Source organism: Dermacentor variabilis, chromosome 1 (assembly GCF_050947875.1).
Source record: "Dermacentor variabilis isolate Ectoservices chromosome 1, ASM5094787v1, whole genome shotgun sequence".
In the NCBI taxonomy this organism is placed as follows: domain Eukaryota; kingdom Metazoa; phylum Arthropoda; class Arachnida; order Ixodida; family Ixodidae; genus Dermacentor; species Dermacentor variabilis.
The window spans coordinates 220,915,891-220,938,120 of NC_134568.1; the positions used below are offsets into that span (position 1 = coordinate 220,915,891).

At 41.2% G+C, this 22,230-nt stretch overlaps 1 protein-coding gene across 2 annotated transcripts in view; it reads left to right on the forward strand.

The window, feature by feature from the left end:
• LOC142557580 (uncharacterized) overlaps nt 1-22,230 on the forward strand; it is a 122,787-nt gene that overhangs the window by 17,812 nt on the left and 82,745 nt on the right. For both annotated transcript variants that reach the window (XM_075669539.1, XM_075669547.1), the window contains exons 2-7: nt 2,193-2,254; nt 5,092-5,165; nt 8,623-8,707; nt 17,093-17,184; nt 17,631-17,705; nt 19,978-20,141. In XM_075669539.1, the coding sequence (XP_075525654.1) occupies nt 2,193-2,254; nt 5,092-5,165; nt 8,623-8,707; nt 17,093-17,184; nt 17,631-17,705; nt 19,978-20,141 (552 nt within the window). The remainder of the gene's footprint in view (nt 1-2,192; nt 2,255-5,091; nt 5,166-8,622; nt 8,708-17,092; nt 17,185-17,630; nt 17,706-19,977; nt 20,142-22,230) is intronic.

The following is a 22,230-nucleotide window of genomic DNA, read 5'->3' on the forward strand; positions in this document are numbered from 1 at the left end:
GCGGAGATCAAACGCGTCGTCTTGCGTCGCGCCATAGGCCGTGGGTCGGCGGGCGGTGGCGTTGTGCTCCGGCAGCAACGGCGAATTTTGCAACCGGGGCACTGGGGGAACTGACGATCGCGGCTCAATCTCGCCCGCCATGTATGGAGGAAAGCGGGTAGGCAGCGCGGGAGGGAAGGGGCGCCTTCGACTCCGCCAACAAGTGCGTACTTTGCGCGCCGTATCTTGAAAGGGATCTGCAGACGGCCATACCCCTGTGGGCGCTGTGTTCTCGCCGCTCTTGCGTTGAAGCGAGAGACCGCCCGAAGGTCACTTCGCTCGCTACTACTGCCGCGCTTGCTTGCACCAACGTTTTGACAGCGAGTGTCCGCGCTAATAGTGAGTGATGTGTTGATGTTTGCTTGTGCACGCTACACCATGATTGTTAATTCATTTATAAGCTAATGTTGCCAAGTTTATATGGCCGATAAAGCTACTATCCTAACTTTGTGTAGCTGTCTACTAATTTGCTATCGCAATCGATGCTTCGGCTTTCGGGCGAAACTGCGACTTTCTTTTGCGTTTTTGCATAACGCTTGTTTTACTTTCATGTAACCGTGGTTACCCCCTTATCTAATGCTTTCCTGAAGGCCTGTAAGGTTATTCATGTATGTTCATAAATTGAATAAAATAAATATGCGAAGCAACCACGCGGATGAGACACGCGGATTTTTGTCTTTGGTGTAATTATCATTTCAATCATACTATTCATATTCATGATTATGCCTGCTTGACCGGGAACTATATTGTACTAATAAACGAGTAAATAATTGCATAATTCATCATTTCACGCTTAGCGCACAATTTACGCCCTCTCTGTGCGAATGGCGCTACCGGAGGAAAACCTGCAACGCACGCAAATCTTGTCGGCCATGCCCACATACGACGTCAACAGTTCGCTTCCGGTGGATGGCGTCACCGTATGTCCTCGCTGCCAATATCCTGACACCGAACAGGCAAAGCTATCCGACGAAATCGTCCGCGCCATGTGCACGCAACGATTGTAGACACCGAGAAAGCACCGGCGCCAGCCTGTCTGCAACCAGAGGAGGGTATCCGCCATCCTCGAAAGCCAAAGCGTACACGCGATACCGCTGCGCCACGTGATGCGCGCTCTGGCGCAGCACGCGGGTTGCGAACTTGACTCTTCCGAACGTCCATTCTGCCGTCCCACGTTACCGCCGTGGTAGTTTAGTGGCTGTGGCGTTTTGCTGCTGCTGTTCAGCACAAGGTAGATTTCAGGCTCGAATCGCTGGTGCGGCGACCGCATTGCCAAAAGGATTCTTGATGACCAAGACTAATTCCATGCACTGGCCTCCTGTGGGCTTGCTTGTTCTGCATTGCGTAGGGAAGAAAGCAAATAGCTGTGCTCATCGTAGTAAAAAAAAAAAAAAGTGCAGATTTCACGTGCCATGCGCATCTAAGTTATGCGCAGCATTTTGCAGGTAGCTGGCTATAGATTCGACCCTGCGGCGGCATGCCTCAATCGGCTCTGTGACTCTCTGGGTAACTTCGAGCAGGCTCTCGTTGTGGAACATGGTCATGATGAGGGTCAGAAACAATATGGACAGTTGCCTATTAGCTCAGTCATTGTGAATACGTTTCCCTTCCTCTGTGCCCAGTAGTACGTTATCCTCGAGCTGCTCAATTTAGTAAGCCTCTGAGAAACGCAGTGTCCGAGTTCATGCACTTCTCGGCAAAGCTGTGGTCTTCTAAGAACATCTTTGTGAACCTCGTGAGCCAGTTGACATGCACGGGGTGTGAAACTTGCATTTGAATCGCTTTTTGTATGGAGGCATCCATGATTCGTTGTCCACAGCTGACATGCCTAGATCTTCTTACGCGCCCTGCCACCCACTGCCAGCAGCCCCGGGGCGTAAGAGTGCATAAACTCAAAGTGCCTGAAGTTCGCATTACAATTTTAGTGAGTAAATCTGATATTTATACAAAAAGACATTTTTATTATCGTTATATTTACTTACTATACTTTCTGTATACTTATGCAGAGAGGCATTTTTATTGTGGTTATCTTGACTTGCTCCTCAGACGATCTAGTGCCAAAACAGATAGAAAACATGTTTGTTGGTAGTAAACTGCACTACTTGTTTTGTTATCTTTTAGTTCGAGCTTTTTGCTATATATTTATTTTGCAGGGTGGAACTCCAATATGGGAAGATTTCTTAGCAAAGGCAAGCAAGCTGCATTCTCAGCTCAAGTAAGTGAACTATGCTCTGGGTGTATGAACCTTTTGATTGCAGATAAGTAGAGAACTTTAACTTGTTTTTATTTTCCCTCGTGAATGCGACTGGTTATTTTTTGGATTTTTTGCTTAAAGGAGCTGGATGCCCATACAGGTGGACATTATTTAAATGAGAAATAGAAATACATAATTGACTAATTAACAAAAATGCATTAATTTTGTTTTAACTAATTCTTTACAGCACATATTGCACATTACATATAGTAACCTGGGAATTCGCAAGGTAGATACAATTGGAAGTAATTCTCAGGATGTCACGAGTTTCAAGATATTAATTCCCAAACTTCGCAAAGAAATGCATTGATGGTCCAGTTAGTTTTGTGGTTCAATGCATAAAACAGCATTTCGTTAAAATAAATTGAATGGCAGCGCATTTTTATAGCAATTATGATGGTGCATATCTTGAAAATATCATCCACAGAATTCTTTTGAAGTGGATATGCCTTGCTGTCTCACAAGATACAATTTGTAAATTGCAATATGTGATGTAAAGTAATTATTTAAAAGTTAATTAGTGAGTTGTTAATTAGTAGATCATGCATTTCGGTTTCTCACATGAGTAATGTCCGTCTGTTCGAGTAGGCCAGCTCAAGAACTAGAATTGTGCTGTCGCAGGCACTTTTTACAAATTGTTTAAAGTCTTTCCACAAACACTTGGTATTGTATACTGAGGCAGAAAAAAGACGGGGCCTGTCTTTCTGCCTGACAGATAACAATATAGCAGTAGTGAATGATGCGTGGCTATGTGGTAGCACTTCTACACACTCACTGTAAGAAAAATGAGTTATTTACCATTACACTAGTTCAAGGTTAGTGCATGTGAAACAAGCGAGCTTGGATTTGTCTTCACATTGCCGAGTTCTGACCACAAGTACTTTATAGCCTTGACTACATAAAACATTGCGTTTTACTAAGTTTTCATCATGATAAACACAAATCATCTGTTTAATGTTTCACTAAATAGTCACTAAAGTCATGGATTATAAGCTAAATTTATGCTAGTCCACATGGTAGAACTTGAACATTGTTTATTTGTGCAACATGCATGTATGTGCATATTTTTTCCTGTAGATCACTGCTCTTAAATGCTTACCTTTTTTTCGGTCATTCTGTACCAAAATGTAGAGAATAAATTCGGCATATTTTTCTAGTGCAGTTTCTTTTTAACCAGTAATGGATGAATGGTAGTCTGAGGTATCCCATTCTCAAGCTGTCTTCATTCATTTATTCATAATAACCTCAAAGGTCCCAACAAACAGGACGTTACATGAGGGGTGTAAATGTGGTACCACCCATTAATGTATTTGAATACGCTGTATTCACACTTATTTTATGTTCTTTCTTTTTTAAAAAGGTGCTACATTGTGTATTGCAAGCGTAAAGTTTGTAAGCCTTGATGCATGTGTGTTTCCAACAGCCTTCATTTACACACCTAGTGTGGATGCTATTACTTAAAGGGGTAATGGCACAAAATTTTAATTTTTGTTCTTTGGTGGGTGGTTATGGCTTTTAGTAGTAATGGTGTAACCCCTTCAGCTACAGTGCAAATTCTTTTTCCAATTCAGTCCAGTAGTGGCAAGGAAGAAAGCACAAACAGAGCTGTGGGTCAATCAATGTTTAACCCACTGTTAGTACTCCAGTTCGATTCTGACTAGAGTATAGCTACACATTACCACTTTACTAAAGGCACTACCATGTTTGTGGAATGTTATCTGTGCCTGCCTTGTTCCATCAGCAATCGTGTAGTAGTAGTTTTTCATTCCTCATTATGCTTGCAGCCAATATTTCACATGTACATGTGCTTTGACATGGATTCAAACCTCTTTATGAATGAGATGCAACATTGCTGACTGTACACTATGTCAAAATCTAATCACTTCTAATTACTCTGGAGTTATGATGACTTGCTAGAAAATGCAGAAGGGATAGTCCTACCATCTTTTATTTCTTTCAAGAGAGACATCACCATGGAATAAAATTATGTGAATTTGATGCATTTAATTACAGTGCATCGTAGTATATGAATGAAACGGATAAAGCCTCACTTTCTCTAGTGCAACAGATAATTGTATCCCCTTTAATGTGTCCAGTTCATGACGTGTCCCAAGCTCACTGTGGCTTCAGATGTGAAGCAGGAGTCTGTTTACATCAGAGAAACTGGAGGTGGTGGTCATATTGTACCACACGCCACTGACGCGCTTGCCCCATGACCATGCTGCTGAAAGTGGAGTGCACTGATCATTTGAAGGAAAAGAGGGGAGAAAAGGTGAAAGAGACACCCTGGCGTCCTCAGAGAAGTAATAGGAGAGGATAAGGCTAAGTACAGAATGAAGAATATAAGGGCTGATTTGGTAGCGAGTGGCAAGTTTTTGATGGCATGATCATTGTCGGATCTTTTTCGATCACTGCACCTCAGTGACCAGTGCATGCGTACGCAGTTTGTGACACCAACTGACCACTGCCTTCAAGTTTCCTGATGTCACAAAGCAGCTTCCTGCTTCATGTTTGAAGCTGCACTACACTTAGCATTCGTTTTGACCTGGTTGCATGAAAAGAGTATAATTAATTATCTTTTGCATACTCGAGAAATTGTGGCTTTGTATATAGTCTAGAAAGCTACCTAATCAAGCAAAAAAAAAAAAATGCTATACAAGATTTTTTGTATCAGTACTCTCTTAAAAGGCATTGTGTATTTTGCATACTTGATTCAAACCTTATTGTAAGAGTATTGTACTTGGCCACCAATGCTCCGAATGAAAAGTTAAAGAATGCTGTTTGCTTTTCTCTTCAAGGATAACAGCATCAGTTTCGGCTGCCTTCTTAGATTCATTCCAAAAAGTGGCTGACATGGCTACAAATACCAAAGGTGAGCATTTTGTATTATTGATATTACCACTAGATTTTCTTATGACTTGCAGTTCTCTACATTATGTAGTGCAAGGGGCTTACCTTTCAAAGAGGTGCTTGTAACACTGCAGACTGATTTCTAACTTCTTATGCTTTCTGCTTGCCATGCCTAAAGCAGAAATGCATAACAAGCAGACATTTCGGAGCCCACTAGAGCAGTAGCATAAGCCATATATTTTTTTCAAAGGGGATTATGCTACATTATCTTGGCTTTTTTTCAAAGGGGATTATGCTACATTATCTTGGCTTGTTTTAAAATTGCTGATAAAAGGTTTTGCTGATTGAGGAGAGTACATCGCTGTGGTATGCTCCCTTTGGTGTGCTGTTGTGCATGTGTGCACTTATGTACTCACTTTTGCATGAGTGCTCAATGATAAAAGCAGTGGGTGCACTGAGCCATGAAACTACCAACTTTACAGCCATGACCGCCCTTGAGGAGCCTTGTGGAAAGCAGTGCCATGTTTTGTGTCCCTCTCCTCTTCAAAATTTCAGTCAATGCATTCTCTTCATGGTTATGCTGGATATTACAAAAAACAAAGGTTAGGGTAATACCTTTAGGACCAGATTCTCTCCAAACTCTGTGCTTTCTGTCCACAGTTCCTGAGCCCCAAAGTCCCTGTCATAATTTGGCTGTGGGTTAATGTCTCTTTTTATTGTGCAGCAATTATATGGACACTCCAGCACATTTCTGCCATCGCTGTGATATTCTGTATAAAGTCCAAGGGCAATAACATCATTGCCATGCGCTGTATGCTGTATGTGTGAGTGAAAGCATGCGAGGGTGAGCTGACGATGGTGGCTGAATCTTGTGTGCGAGGGAGGAAAGCGGGGACGCCGTCTTCCATCACACGTAAGGTAGTGGGGGTAGGGGAGGGACTCTATTCAGTGTATGGCATGCACGGGCCTTATCTGGAAAGCGCGATCTGTGATGGGGCAATCTGCGATCGTAATTTTCACTGTGTGTGTGTGTGCACATACAGACACACACACACACACATAGTGCAACTGATGGTAGTCTGCTCTGAACCACCTTCAGTTGCACTTATGTGCTTGGTGAAGTAGGACGTGGGTTGAGTGAGATCCTGAACAACATTTTGATATATGGTGAATGCAGTTCAAATCATAGATCTGGGACCTTGAAGAGGTGTGACATAATGCTTACAGATATATCTCGCATTTACCACCAAATCACCGCTGACTTTCTTGGTCACTGTCAAAGTAACACATATTTCTGAATAATTTCATAAATGGCAAAAATTTGAATAGTGGTACTTTGAGGACCAAATCAAATAGGATATCAAATTGGTTGCCTGGAAATATAGATACATTTCTACACCCGTAATTGTGGTTTTTGTTTGCTAGTGACAAGCTATAAAGCTTAAGGGAAACAGTAACATCACTTTTCTCTCCAGCAGCCGGAGTGTATCGAGTCATTTTGTAATTTTAGAGACCTAGTGACAAAATGCGGTGCTATCACTGTGGAGTTAGCAGCTATTTGATAAAAAAGATATATACGTAAATAAAACAAGACAAAAATTTTGTTTCAGTACTTTTTTAACAATACAATATCAAAATTGTAATTTCTGACTTCTGATTTTTTTTTTGTATTAGAGTAGCATTTGAACTCTAGAATGACGCATCGGCTATTTTTGCCTGTTGTCATTGGCTGTAGAGCTGCATCACCTGTGTTTTCACCAGAATTATTGATATAATGTGACAGATAATGGATCAGAGTGAAACAAAAAGAATTATATTGTACAAGCCGAGGAAACAGTAATGTTTTGCAATAAAGCATTCAGTGATTTAATGTTCATTGTGGCATTAAATTGACATAGCCAAAAAGGCAACATTTCCCCTCTTAGGATTATCTTTCATGCTTTGTTTATCTCTGCATCATTAGCCTAAAGAACATGCTGGATCTGAAATTTCTAAATATTGGTATAATTTCTTTATTCAGTGAGTGCCTCGCTTTACCAAAATGGTGTTACAGCAGGGGGTTACAGACTTGCATAAAACACTTCATCTATACAGCATACTTGCGTCTCTTGCAGCCGGTTCCAATCTCTAATAGTCATCACAAAAAAGGAATTGTAAAGCATAATGTCCTTGCAAACTTGTCCTTGCACGGTACTCTTTCACTTTGTGTCAGTGGTCATTTTGACTGGATATGTAATTGAGTTCATCGAAGTAGTTGTTACGAGCAATTCCAGTGTTACCAAGAAAAACACAAAATAAATACTTCAAGCTCAATTTCTTTCTGCGCAAAGAAAGCGATTCCCAACCCAATTCCATTTGCATAGTGGTACAGCTGTCTGTCCACTTGTACCGCCCTAAAACAAACCGTGCAGCTCTATCCTGACTTTTGTGAGCTAATGTATAGACCTGGCCTGCATCAGGTCCCATACAGGGCATGTGTACTCCAAAATAGGTCTAATACATGTGAGGTAGGCTGTGTTCTTTAAATTCTGGGGTGACCATCTTAGGTTCCGCTGGGTAAAGAGCCCTTGCTGCTTTACCAGCAACATAATCAATATTGGCATTCCTTGAAGAATAATGCGATAAGACAACGCCAAGATATTTGTATGTTGGTTCCGTAGTAATCACATACGTATCTATAGTGTATGCTGTTTCTATTTGTTTTTCTTTTCTTTTATTGAAACACGCACGTGAACGCACTTTTTTCGATTCAACGTCATTTGCCACTTCTGGCACCACCTTGTAGTACAATCCAAATGGTCCTGCAAAGAAACGCCGTCACCTGCGTTCCTAACCTGCTGATATAAAACACAATTGTTGACAAACAAATGTATGCGCGACGAAATACCCACAGAAATATCATTAACAAAAATAAGGAATAAGAGTGGACCAAGGAAGGAGCCTTCTGGCAAGCCTGATGAAACATCAACATAGGATGAACACCTCCCATTTAAAAGCACATATTGATGCCTGCCGAACAAGTAATTGGTTATCCAAGTTAACACATTCTGATCCAAATTTAGAATCTGCAGTTTGACGAGGTGAAGGGAGTGCGACACGGTGCTGAAGGCCTTTAGAAAATCTAGAAACACACAGTCTGTTTGCCCACCCTCATCAACCATTTGAAGCCAGCCCGTGAAAGAACTCTACAAGTTGCGTGATACAAGAAAAACCTTTGCGAAAACCGTGCTGCTCATTTATCAGCACATTATTATCTGTAACATGGGTCAGTATCCTGGTGTTAATAGCGCGAAACGTAGACGAGACATGAGACGAGAAGACGCCATTGCAAGCGCCGACATTTAACATTGTTTTTCAACATTCAACGTTTTTGTTCAACGGGTTTCACCATTTTTGGAGAGTTTTCAGATTTTCATGCACCACAAAGCTTGTAATATAAGGTTCTCAAGCTAATTCCTTTTATGCATAAAACTGTGCAGGGGCCACGAAAGAAGTTGGCAAGGCACTGACTCGCCTTTGCCTTCGTCACCGCAGTGTTGAAGCAAAGTTGCGTTCATTCACCACGTAAGTTTGTCTGCATATTTAACATAAACCTTATTTCTTTCAGATTTGAGTGACCCACTGCGATGGCTTAGCGGCTATGGTGTTGCGCTGCTAAGCATGAGGTCACGGGATCGAATCCTGGCCACAGCGGCTGCATTTCGATAGGGGCAAAATTCAAAAACATTCGTGGGGGGTCCCATGCATTGAGGGCACGTTAAAGATCCCCTGGTGGTCAGAATTAATCCAGAGTCCCGTACGACGGTGTGCCTCATAATCAAATCGTGGTTTTGGCACATAAAGCCCCAGAATTCATTACAGATTTGAGTGGTTTATGGCTGCTTCATCAGTGAGGACTTACGTTACTCAACGTTCTGCGGAGAACATCTTTTTATTAGTAAAACTAATAACTGTCTAGTGCAGAGTCAGTAGCTAGCATATTGTATTACTAAAAGTATATTCTTTTTTCAAAGCAATTTTGGGAGTAAAATCCAGAAGAGAGTTTTGGTAAAATATGCCATTTATTTGGGCCCATTGACATTTAACATGTCTTATTAGTGCAAGCAAAGAGCTAAAATGACATTGGGAGCTTCATTGGGACCCCCTAGGTCTGAAGCCTCCTTGCTGCCAGTGTTCTTTTGCATGAAATCTTGCAGCTCTGGCTACGTAACACAGCAGCAGTCCATGCACATTTCTCTTTGACGCTGCTTCACAAAATTGTAGGGGCAATTCATTTTAACCATTTCTATGCCACACTAGTATCATCCCATATTTTGGCAAAAATTGGCCAAACTATTTTTAGAGACCCCAGTTGTCAACATTCTTTACCTCCTCGGAAATAATAAATTTGCTTCTGCTCATGCTGTCCCATACATTCTGTGCTGCCATCTACCAATAGCGCTACTTAGTATTGAGACAAAACTACGCTCGTCCATGGCACTGCTAGAAAATGCAAAGTACCGCTGATGAGCTGAGCTTGTCGTTGGCTGTTTTTACTAGAAATGTGTGAATGAACCCAGCTCATCCAAGGCACAGAAGGGGTTAAAAAAAATGTTCTAATTAATGTAATTCAAATTTGCAATTGCACAGCGACTATTAAAAATAACTTAAAAATTTATAATGTGAAGATGAGTAAAAAATTACCTATGCTCTGTTTGCCTTAAAGCTTTTGTTCGCCACGCTGTCTTGCATGCTGACCACACAGGTTTGAACATGTTGTATTCACCTGCCGCCATAGTTAGAAAAATAACCACTGCCCCACTTGTGGTTTGCAGAAAAACAAAGCAACTTGCAGTAATCAATTGCTTTGGTCTGAAGTGCAATTGGGGTGCTGATGCTTATCTAAGAGTTTGTGCACAGTGTGTAGGAAGTGTTTTGCTGGGGTGGCTCAGTAGCTATGACATTCATCTGCTTGCTGAGTATGGGATCACAAGTTCTATTCTTGGCCCTGGTGGCTGCATTCCTGTGGGGGCAGAATCAAAATGCATGTGTACCAGCTTTAAGCCATGGTTGTCAGAATTTGTCTGTGGCCTTCCCATAAAGTGTCTCTCATTGTCACTTTGTTGCTTTAGGGGATTAAAACCTATCATCAATCATGAGATATCTGGGCTCTGCAAATCCTATGTTTTGTTGTTCCGTATAAGAGGTGTTTTTTTTATCATTAACAGAATTTTTAAGTATCACCTGTGTCACTTAGCAAAATTCTACTTCAGCTAGATCACTCTCAGAGGCTGACATTGTTTGCATGAGAAATCAAAATGAATATTTTACTAATTAATAAGTTTCAGAAATTAACCTTTAAAGTTACTTCTTTTTGACACGTATTGCAATTTACGAATTGTAGCCGGTGACTTCGAAAGTCATAGCCACTTGGAACGAATTTTGAGGGTGACATTAGTCTAGAGGTATGCATTTCCAAAGTTTGTGACAAAATGCATTGGTGTTCCAGTACTTTTTGAGCTTCAGTGCATAAAAAGGTATTTTGATAAAAAAATTAAGTGGAACAACAGTTCATTTTTACTGCAAGTTTGACAGCACTCGTCTCAAAACTGGTGCTAATTTCAAAATTTGTTCCAAGTGGATGTGCCTTGTGAAATCACTGGCTTCAATCATGTATTGGAATATGTGTGCTAAAGTAATTAGTTAAAAATTGATTAGTGAAATATTGTTAATTTTCAATTGTGCATTTTAATTTACATTGTAAGTAATGTCTGTTTCTCTGAGTAATCCAGCTCAATGAGTAGATTTGGGCTATATGCTACAGGTTTTTCAGTTTCTGTTAACATAAAAAAAAAAATATACACCCGGTACATAAGCTGTTATTTTATTTGTCAGATGAAAAGCTAAGCCCACATGGGTTATGTATAGTAGCAAGAAGATGCTGTATTTGTGTTAAATGTTAATTCTGAAGGCCTTTGAGAATATTTGTCTTCTTGCTTAACTGCCATTTGGCTGTTGCAACATGGGTGGCCCCAGTGTCCTCTGAGTCAGTAGTCACCCACGATGATGAAGTGCAAGTTTATGTTGCAATCTCCAAGGCCTTTGAGAAGCAGGAATGCATAATTCTGTGCAAAGCATGTTCACACAAATATGCTATAAAATAGCATATAAGACAGTTGCATCACATTGTTTACATTGTAAAAATAATTTACCTTGATATAAGGAAGAGTACCAGGTCTATGGCTGTGAGAGGACAGTACAGTGTCCTGGAAGTATTTGACCCTGTCTCGTCCAAGGATGTACGAGTGTTGTTACAGCTTGTTTAAAAAAGCAGCATTTGTTCCTGCATAAGTGAAAGCATTTTACAACACTAAAAAATTTGTTTTTCAACTTCCTTAGATTATTGTAAAGGTCTGGTTGTTTTTGAGCACATTTATGCTGGTGATGGTTTTATTTATTTATTTATTTATTTATTTATTTGAAATACCTGCAGTGCCCGACGGTATTATTGCAGGGGGGAAGAATACATAGTGTTCACATGAGGCCAGCGTGGAGCAAACAACAAACTTCTACTGTGCTTGCCACATACACCAGCAAAATATAACCATGCATGCTATTATACACCAGCAACAAAAATGACCACACATGCCATTGTACATCCAACGTGAGAGCTCGAAATGACACTTCAATTTGGCATTGAGCAATTCGTTGTGACAGTTGATTCCATTGACTGATGGTGTACGGAAAAAATGAGCCATGAAGGACATTCGTTCTACAATTAAGTTCTCTTATTTTCCATTGATGGTCACATCATTGAGATGTAAAATGAGGGGGCAAAAGGTATGTTTCCTGGTCTACTTTAACCATGCCACAATAAATTTTGGAAAGCATCTCTAATCACAGGTTTTTATTCTCATCTCAGCCCATCCTTAAGTGTAGTAACACTAGAAATAAAGTTATAGTTGTTAGAAACAAATCAAGCTGTGCGGTTTTTGTATGAGTTCAAGCATATTAGAAAAGATTTTAGTTTGTGGGTCCCATGGCTGCACAGGTGTACTCTAATATGGATCTTACATTACTAAAGTAGTTCTCTAATTTTGGGAAGGGCTGTCCTGGAAGTTACATTTGATGATATCCAGCATTTTGCAAGCTCTTGCTGTTAAACATCCAACCTGCTTAGTTCAAGTTAGTACGTATGAAAAATAAACCCCAAGATATTTTACTCACTCACTCGCGTAGCTCTTCAGTATCTACAGCCCTACAGTACTGGGATTCTGAGAAATTTGCCACCTAACACACCAGCGCTTTATACAGTGCAATTGGTGTTGCAGATACTTGTGGTCAGCCAAACCCCTAATGCAGTGATAAATCATGCCGTCATGCAAATACAGACGCATTTTGCATGACACATCCTGAGAAATCATTAATGTACACCAGAAACAACAAGGGTCCCAAAACGGATCCTTGCGAGACTGCCGGAGTAACGATGATATAATCAGATTGTGAGCCATTAATTACAACACATTACAATTACAACACAAGCCTGTAGATAACACTGAATCCAGTAAATTAATGAAGGAGACAGACCATGGAAGGATAATTTGTGTAAGAGCAAAACATGAGGAACAGAATCAAAACTTTTTTTCTAGTCCAGGAATATGCACTCAATCTGTACACCAAAGTCAAATAAAAGAAAACGATTGTGGCTAAATTCTTAGAGCTCTGTTGAACAAGAACATCCAGCCCTAAAAATACATGCTGGGATTCAGTAAAAAATGTTTTCCGTATGTCTTATTACGGCTCTGTACACTATATGCTCCATTGTTCTGCTACACACACTTGTTAAAGAAATTGGTCTGTGATTGTAGACAGTATATTTTGGGAGTTCTATGAATTGGAACTATGTTTGCAACTTTCTATTCCTGAGTGAAAGATGAAGGACTTAACGATTTTTAAAATAAGATAACCAGGTAGTGCACAGTTATGTTGGAACAAGTCTTTAGCACATAAGAAGGTATAGATATGTGATCAGGACCATTTACAGAGGAGACCTTTATATTGTTAAGTAACCTGAATACACCTCTGTATGTCACGATAAGTTCAGGCATAGGTTCAAACGCACTGTCGTGGACATCTGGAAGTTCATGATAGCAGGAAGGGGTGAAAGCAGACCGAAAATAGAGGTTAAAGCAGAAGACCTTATCAAAGTCATCAGTAACAAGTACATTGCCTTCGTTTATACTTGGAATGCCAACAGATTCTCTAGTGTTTGTTTTTAAGCACTTCCACATTCCTTTTGGGTTGTTCTTTAACTTGGGAGCCCATTGCTAAATATTTTTCTTTAGCGACTTTATATCGATTTAGCGATTTTTATATCCTTTACAAGATACTTTAGCATTCCAAGTATTGAAGGATTACGATGCTTTCTGTAAATATTTAGGAGACAGGCTCTCTTATTAATAAATCATTTGACCTCCCGAGTAACCCATGGTTTGTTTCTACGTCTTCTTGCTGTCAAAATTTTGGATGGAATATGTATGTCAATTAGTTGCTTTAGGGTAGAGCTAAACGTATCCCATAGACTATTGCAATCTCATAACTGAGCTAAGTGGCTGAATTACTGCAAAAATTAGCAAGCTCATTAGATAACAAAATATAATCACCCTTATAAATAAAATAAACCTTCCTCAGCTGATCATGTGAGCATGAGAAAGGGACGATTTGAACATGGGCTACAAGGCACTCGTGGTCACTAATCCCCAGAATGATGACGACGTCGGACACAAGTGAGGACCAGTTTGTTCCATGAGTGCTCAGTGCCGAATCCTGAACTTCCATTGGCATCTTTTAATAGCTAGGACACAACTGCTTTAACTCTAGCAGTTAGTTTGTGCCAATAAGACTGTAAACTTGGCTTCTATTTGAAAGTGCCTTTACAATATGGGCACTGGTAGCACACCAAAGTCTTCATGTACAAAGTACGAAGTTACATTACTTAGTTCTGACTTAGCTGCTTGGATTTCTTTTTTTTCTTTTCTAGTTGTTTCTTTGTATCTGCAGAATTTCTGTAGCACGTTTTATGTGACGCAATATAAGTTTATTGTAAGTCAGAGCTGTGTGCAGTCAGCTCTTTAAAAGGGAACAGCAAATTATTTTTAAACGACGATAGCTCATGGTGCTTATGTTCAAATCTAGGAACATCATACATAAGATTAAGTTTTCCTCTAGAACATTTAGTGTCACTGAACAAATTTATGGAGGGCATGTGTGTTTAGCTAGCCCCTGTGGGCATTTGAAAAAAATATTAGCTCTTCCCTTTCATATTGATGACGACTGTACATGCCTTGCTTGGCTCTTACCCACTTATTGTACTGTTATACTGTTACCCATTATGCTGAGGTTCAGTAGCATGGTGTCAAGTGTCGTCACCGGGTTCTTTCCATAAACCAGCTTCTGCAGGGGCGGCGGCGGTGTTTCTTGCACTACCATGTTGTAAGCAAAGGTTATGTATGGAAGGATGGTGTCCAACGTCTTGTTTTTGAAGTGACATACATTGCTAACGTGTTGGTGAGGGCTTTATTCAGGTGCTCTGTAAGGCCATGACTATTACAGGATCACTTCATTAAGCTCCACAGTAAAAGCCGTCTCTGTCAGTGATGACTTCTGGGGCATCATGTTGTACCATTATGTTCTTGATGAATTGTACCATTTTGACCACACTACCTCTTACCAGTGCATTCGTTTCAGCAGAGGGGTTGAGGTAGTTGAAATCCCTGATAGTACACTTACCTTTTTCTCTTGATGTCGGAAAGGGTCCCAGAAGGTCTATCCCCAATCTGCTGGAAAGGGTGTGAAGAAGGTTCAATCGGCCTTAGAGGGATGCAGGCTTTGTTGGCGGAGTCTTGTGTCATTGTCAGCATTGGCATGTCTTGACATAATGGTTGACGTCGGCAGCTAGGTGCAGCCAATAGTATTTCTCCTGTATCCACACAAGTATACGGGAGAATCTGAGGTGCCCAGTTGTTGGATTATGATGTAGGTAAGGCATGCAGAGCCTCTGGACTCAAAGCTGAATTAAAAAGGAGAAGTTTAGTTGGTATGGACAGATAAGAAGTTCTTTACGAGGATGCCCTTGTGTCAGAAAAATGATAATAATCCAGACTTGAATGCCCTAGGAATGAAGCTAGTGTTGCTGTCAAAGTACTTGGTGAGGTTTCTTAGTTCTTGGTCTGCTTGTTGCTGTTCGATGAGGTTGTCTGCACTTATTGTTCCCGGGAAGGTGACGTCATTCTGTTCATCTTGCAGCGGCAGGTCTTTGGGGCATTGGACAGGCAGTCTGCATTAGTGTTTCTGTCTGGACTTGTAGGTCATGGTGGTGTTGACTTCTTGCAGTCTGAGGCTCCATTGTGTGAGGCAACTCAAGGTGCAGTGGTCACTTACAACTTTGAAGGGCCTGTCGTATAAGTAAGGCAAAAATTTTGTTACAGCCCGAATGCTGGCAAAGCGCTCTTTTTCCATCGTACATAGAATAATTTGCTTATGGTTTTCATAGCGACCGGCTATCATAAGCTATGACACTTTCAAGTCCGTCTTTCCTTTGGACTAGCATGATGCCAAGGTCTGTGCTACTTGTGTCTGTATGGATTTTGGTATCAGCATTTTCATTGAACTGTGCAAGTATTTGTGGCAACTGCTTGCGTAGTTTCAGCTCTTAAAATGCTTTGGCCTGTAGTGTTTCTTGCTTGAACTTCAGGTCTGATTTTGTGAGAAGAGTCAGAGGAGCAGTGATATAAGATGTCCTTTACAAAGCATCTATAGTAGACGCAGGCGAAGGAATCTGTATACTGCCTTCTTGTCGGTGGGCTGTGGGAACTTTGCGATGGCAGCTGTTTTCTGGTGGTCAGGACGGACTCCAGACTTGCTGATGCAGTGGCCCAGGAACAGGAGCTCTGTGTATCTGAAATGGCAGTTTCAGATACACAGACTCGTACAGGCCGTCCGGCGTAATAAAGGTGGTCTTCTCTCGATCCCTCTCATGATTTCAATTTGTCAGTTGTCGGTCTTGAGATTCATATACAAAAACTACTTCGCACTGCAGAGTTGGTTCCACGCGTCATCTGTCCATGAGGTGGGACATGAGCCCTTCTTCGCGACTTTGTTCAGGCAATGATAATGTAAAAATGCAGAGTTCCATCGTTCACTAACGTTACAGGAAACTTTCGCCCACTGGTGCTTAGATGGGTGGAGGATTTCTTCATGCAGTGCAATCTGATTAGACAGGACTGTTTCGCAACAGAATCTGTGACAACATTCAAGAATCTTTTGGATACCGTAAGAGTGTCTTCCACCAAATGACAAATCAGTAATAGTGGAAGTCCAGTAAAAAATGGTTGCCATCAAAAAACGAAGCAATGTACACGTGGTAATATTGTTACTTCACATGTAAGGCTCTAATTTCCAGAGTAATTTGTGCATTATGAAAGCATCTTCTTGCTCGTCTTGAGAATTGAATGTCAGTTGAGACCAATATGAAACCTGAGTTTGTCACTGGCAGTGCCTAGTGAGCAGCTTTGTTAGCCTTGATTTGTTTCCGAAAGTGCATGCATTCAGTGATCAGCAATGACACAGGTATCTTTATAAACCTTGAGAATGTGAAGTATTACTGGATAGAATGTATTCTTGAAGTTATTACAAAGTCAAAAATGTACTTTTATGAAGTCCTAACCAGGTGCATGCACAAGTTTCATATAATTTCACTTGTGTGATTTTGTTCTGGGTCAGAAAGATGATCAAACCTTGTTTTGTTGAAATAGTGCCCTTCTGGATAGTCCAAAATTCTCAAGCTGGTGATGTCGTTTCTGCGGTTTTTGCATTTTAGAATAATGCCTAGATATAGAATAGCAGCTGTGCTTGACTCTTTCTGCACACTTTTTTTCTTCCACTTACACATGTTGTATGTGCTGTTCCTAGGTCAATCATGGAGCAGCTAGTTATTCCATTACAAGACAAGCTAGAGGACTGGAAAAAAAGCACCCTACAACTAGACAAGGACCATTCCAAAGGTGTTTATCGATTCTTGATTAATCAGCATGCACATATATTCACCCTTTAAAGACTATGTTGTTTCTTAATGTTTGTGTAACCATATATGGCCATTTGTTTGCTGACCAAGTTAGGAATTTCTCCTTTGCCTGCATAGGAATGCAACTTTGTGTGGAAAAGCATTCAAGCTTGTATGTAGCTTTGGGCTCTGAAGAAGCCTTGCTTGCTATGGGGCCATTACCAACCACGGGTGCTCAGTGCTATGGCGTGCCTCATAACCTAGCTCTGCTTTTGGCATGTAAAAACTCCATCAGGTTTTATTTTTCATTGTAGCATTGTAGCAAATAAGCTTTGCTTATTTATTATAACTTCTTTGTTTCTAGCAAGAAATAGCAATTTAAGCACAGAAAAGTTATGAGATTTGTTGTTTTCTAAGCAAAATGCCTCATTGACATTAACTTCACAGAATTCAAGAGGGCACGTCAGGAGATCAAGAAGATGTCAACTGACACCTTGCGATTACAGAAGAAGGTTAAGAAAGGTATGTGCTAGATCATAGAATAATTCACACATTTGTTCCATTTACAGTGTCTGAAGAATAAAGAGCTCCATGACTTGACAATTACAGTCATTGTGCTTCCATGATTCAATAGACCATTTTGAAACACTAGCCCAAGAGAACTAACCTTGTGACTCCTTTTTTGTGTTTGTGTGTGTGTTGTTGGTGAATAAGTGACTATGCATGTATATTCATGCAAGAATTCTGAACACTGGTACAGTGCAGTCAGACACTCTGCTTAACTGTTGTTGATGGAAAATGTATGCTACAGTGTGCACACTATATTGCACTAATCGTCAGTCTCCAAAGTTTGCATTGATCTAAAAACAGTGGCAAAGCAGAAAATGTCACTGTGTGTCGTGAAAGTTAAAATACAGCATGCCGTAGTTGTTCCACTAGTAGCATTAAGATATCATAGCTTTGGGTCGTATTCCTAAAGGAGTGACTACGGAAATAAAAGTTTTGTCTTGCTCTTTTTGGTTTATTAGATAGCTGCAGACTCTTAATTGAGGCATGAGGCCTCAATTCCTTGATTGCACGACAAATTGTGAATTATACCATTGTTTGATGCAACAAGTTCAAAACGTGCTCCAAATGGATTGAAGCTTCTTGGCATAGAGTGTGTGTTTATATGGGTTTTTCTACCTGTCATGAAAATTGGGGGAGGGGGGAGGGCTGCATATCATCAGTAATAGTTTCGTGCAGTGGTCAGACACATTGTGACCATCTTGTTGAAAGCTTTAGGCGATAGGATAGTTGGGGAGAGAAGGGTGCTGTGCATTCTAAAAAGCAATGGCACATGACTAAACTTATCCTGTATTGAATGTGAAGAAGCACAGAGTGAAAGTATAAAGAATGGCTGATGTGGCATGTGTCCACCTTTCAATGACACATTTATTCTGTGACTTGCACCATGTGACCACTAGGTCCCTATTTTTGTGACGTTAGAGGAACCCTTTAAACATGTCCTGCACCAAAAAGACTCGCTGCATTTTCTGAACATCTTGAACTGGTGACATTGAAAGAGGATATAATTAATGATTTGGTTTCACATTAAAAGAATTCTGGTACCATACTCTCGTGATGGGGTTGGCAGCCATCTAATGTAAAGCAAAAAAAAAAAAAAGTCACGCAGATGGGAGTTGTCCTCTAGGAGTTGTCCAAGTATGCATAAGCATTGCACCACTTGCTCATCTCCACGCAGCCCAGTATCAATGGGAATGTTATGAAACTTGATTCGACCAGTATAAATGATAGCACTGCAGTGACGTGAGCTGCTGTGGGTGGTGGTGTAAGGTGAATCGATGGCGCAAGCAAACTACTGCACGTGGCTGTGCCAGGTGTGCTGTTGACATTCCGATCATTATGAATTGCTCTTTAGTGCCTTATCCATTCGTGTCAAACCATTATGAACCGTGATCGACCGTAATCCCGTGGCTGCTATGTATGGCGCAGCCGCTATCTTGACAGTGATGTGCAATGGAGATAGAGAGGGCCGAGTGCTGATAGCTTTGTGACTGCAGTGTTCTTACTGCTTAGTTCGTGTTGAAGGGAGAGGTAGCATGAAGGTGAATTCACTCGCTGCTGCGGGCCCTATCTTGAAAGCTATCGTCTTACATGACGGCTGGACGGTTTTACTCTTGGGGTAAGCATAGCAGTGCTTACACATTTAAAAAAAGTGGAGTACAAAATTTTTTTGAGTGCCCTTATCACACTTTTAGCTGGCTTGGATGGCAGAAGCAGTTCAAGCAGATTTGACAAAGGAATTTGTGGATGGGGTACTTCCCATCAACTTTTTTTCATGGTGCATCCATGACAGGTATGCACTGCAGTGTCTGCGTGTTCCTATGCAGTAGGAAGCATTTCAAGCTCAAAAATAAACCGATGCTGCTTTTTCTGTCATAGACCACAAGTCAAGTATACACTGCAGTAACACCCTGTTTTGTGCTCCTGACATGTTCTGAAGGGCATAATTTTTTTCCTCATTTGTTTCGTGGTGTGCAAATTCAGTGTTGCAGCTAGTGTAGCAAGAATGAAGGAAAGAAGAAAAAATGGAAGAGAGCACTGTAGAGCACTACCTGCATTGTACTTTTTTTCAAATGAGTTCCACGTGTGTTGCAAAATATAAAAGTTCAGGCACCTGTCTTCTTACTCTGTTGTCTAGACTAGACAGTGTGTTGAAACTGTCCATGTACCGCTTTGCACGTTGGTGATTAGGCATGGCTGCAAGTGTTCATGGAATACTGTGCTGCAGGCAGTGGAAAGTGGGAGATGCAGCGTAGCCTGGAGTGTGCTCTGCAAGAGATGAGTGACCGGTGCTTGCTGTTAGAGGAGGCTGAGAAGCAAGCAGTGCGCCGTGCCCTGGTTGAGGAGAGGGCCCGGTACTGCCTCCTGGTGGCCTGCCTCACTCCTGTCTTGGTAACCTGCTTTCTGTGCCTTACCCTACCAACAGTAGGGTAATTACACTACAGTTGACTTCCGTTAATTCAATCCTAACAGGACCAACAAAATTGATCAAATTATCTGGCAGGTCAGATTAAACAAGATGCAGAAAATACCCCAAAACACCAAACACACCACTGATTCATTTGACTACGTAATTTCCCGATTCTAACACAGCCTCAAATCAAGCATGCCTATGTTTTGTGTGTCCGAATTAGAAAACTAGCATAGAAATGACATTAAAGCTCCTAAACAGAGTGGAACTATAAAGTGCACCAGATTTATAGCAAGAAAAATGGGCTAGGGTCTAATATGTATTGTGCAATGGTGGTTGGGTTCCTAAAGTCATCTTCGCAGCAATACAACTGTGTTATGCGGTAAAGCATACAAACGCTTCGAAGATGGTTACGGTATCATAACCAGTTGAACTGCGCAAGCAATTTTCTACCCAATTGCCCTTAACAAAAAAAAAATGTTAGATGTGGATAAATACTGTAACGATACATTGTGCTTGAAAATTGCTTGAAAACCTCCCTAGAGCAGAGTGAAAATAGGTGTTTGCGACGGGAGATGACATGTTTTCAACGGATTCACCATCTCTTAAGCTCCACTGCGACCAGGCGCTGCCACTAAATGGGTCACATACTATTGGAGTTACCATGTGGGCTCATGCGGGCTTACTGCTCAAGTTCGAATTATCTGGTGAAGGCCAATTTTAGGATGAAAATAATGCGTTTGAGCCCGTTATTAGATCTTGCCGTTGGGTGCGGGAGTTGGCTGACGTTGAGGAGGATTTTGAGAACGGAAGGTTTATTTACATTATCTACAGTAATAACACAAAGTAATGAGCAGTCATAAAGTCATCAACGGCCGGCAGCAAATCGGACGCTGCGGCCCGTGGCAAGAAGAATGGAAAAAATCTTCACCCTGGCTCTCACTTTTAACCCCTTCAGTCTTATAGGGGTCACGTCATTTTCGGCCAATCGTCGAGCCAGCTCAGGTGTCATCATTTTCCTCCAATGGTAGGCGCCCATGCAAGTGCAGTCACATTCGGCCAATGGGGATGCTCCAAGGATTCCATTGTCCAAGGGTTGACTTGCCTCTGGCGTCACCTCCTCGCGTGGAAGCGCTCAGCTGGAGGAGACGGGTTGTTCTCGAATGACCTTCCAGAGCCGCAAAACAGCTTTGCTCGGGACGAAGATCAACTACCTGGAACCGTGCCAGCCTCCCGTTGCACTTTCGGGAAGAGTCAAGCAGGGGGGGGGGGGGGAAGGGACAGTAGCTCGACATGAGGCGCATGAGGTGGGGGTCACCAACCTGTCTGACAGGTCCGGTAACGTGGTGGATGCGCACCATAATTGGAATGCGACGGCGATTGGATGTGGTTGGGGAACTTGAGTGATGCCAGGAAAAGTGTCCGTATCCAACACTGTATAGCATGGGCGCTGGCCGGTCAATTGCGATCGGATTAACCAGAGTTGAAATAACGCTAGTCTAGTGTATACATATGTAGAGCTATTCCATGATTATCAGTGCTTGGTAGAGTCGTAGAGCCACACATACATTTATTGTGTAGCTGTTGTGTTTTACCAACATTTGACATTTATACAGAGACAAGTGAAATTATCACCTTGATAACATGCCACAAAATACATATTTTATGCACAGTCTCCATATTACAACTGAAAAGACCCAGAGTCATGCAGGAAATGCTCTTTCCACAATGACTCTAGGCTTTTCTACAACTAATGACAGCAGTGTGCCATCATGCCTGCTATTTACATATTTTTTCCTATTTTTGTTTCTAATGTTGTAGCATATTTTTTTGGCTTTCTTGGATCTTTCTAATTAGTTTTTCATAAAAGGCACATATTGTTGGTACATTCACATTGGTGCTATATGCACGATATTGTGGTCATTTATGAGCCTCCATAGTGTATTTAAACAAACACCCTTAGCCTTCCTTCTATTGAAGCCCCAAATAAAATTCACTACAGGCACATAAATCTTATTGAATATTATTTTAAACAGGTTTCTCATTCAGTGCTCTTTATATGTGTAAAGT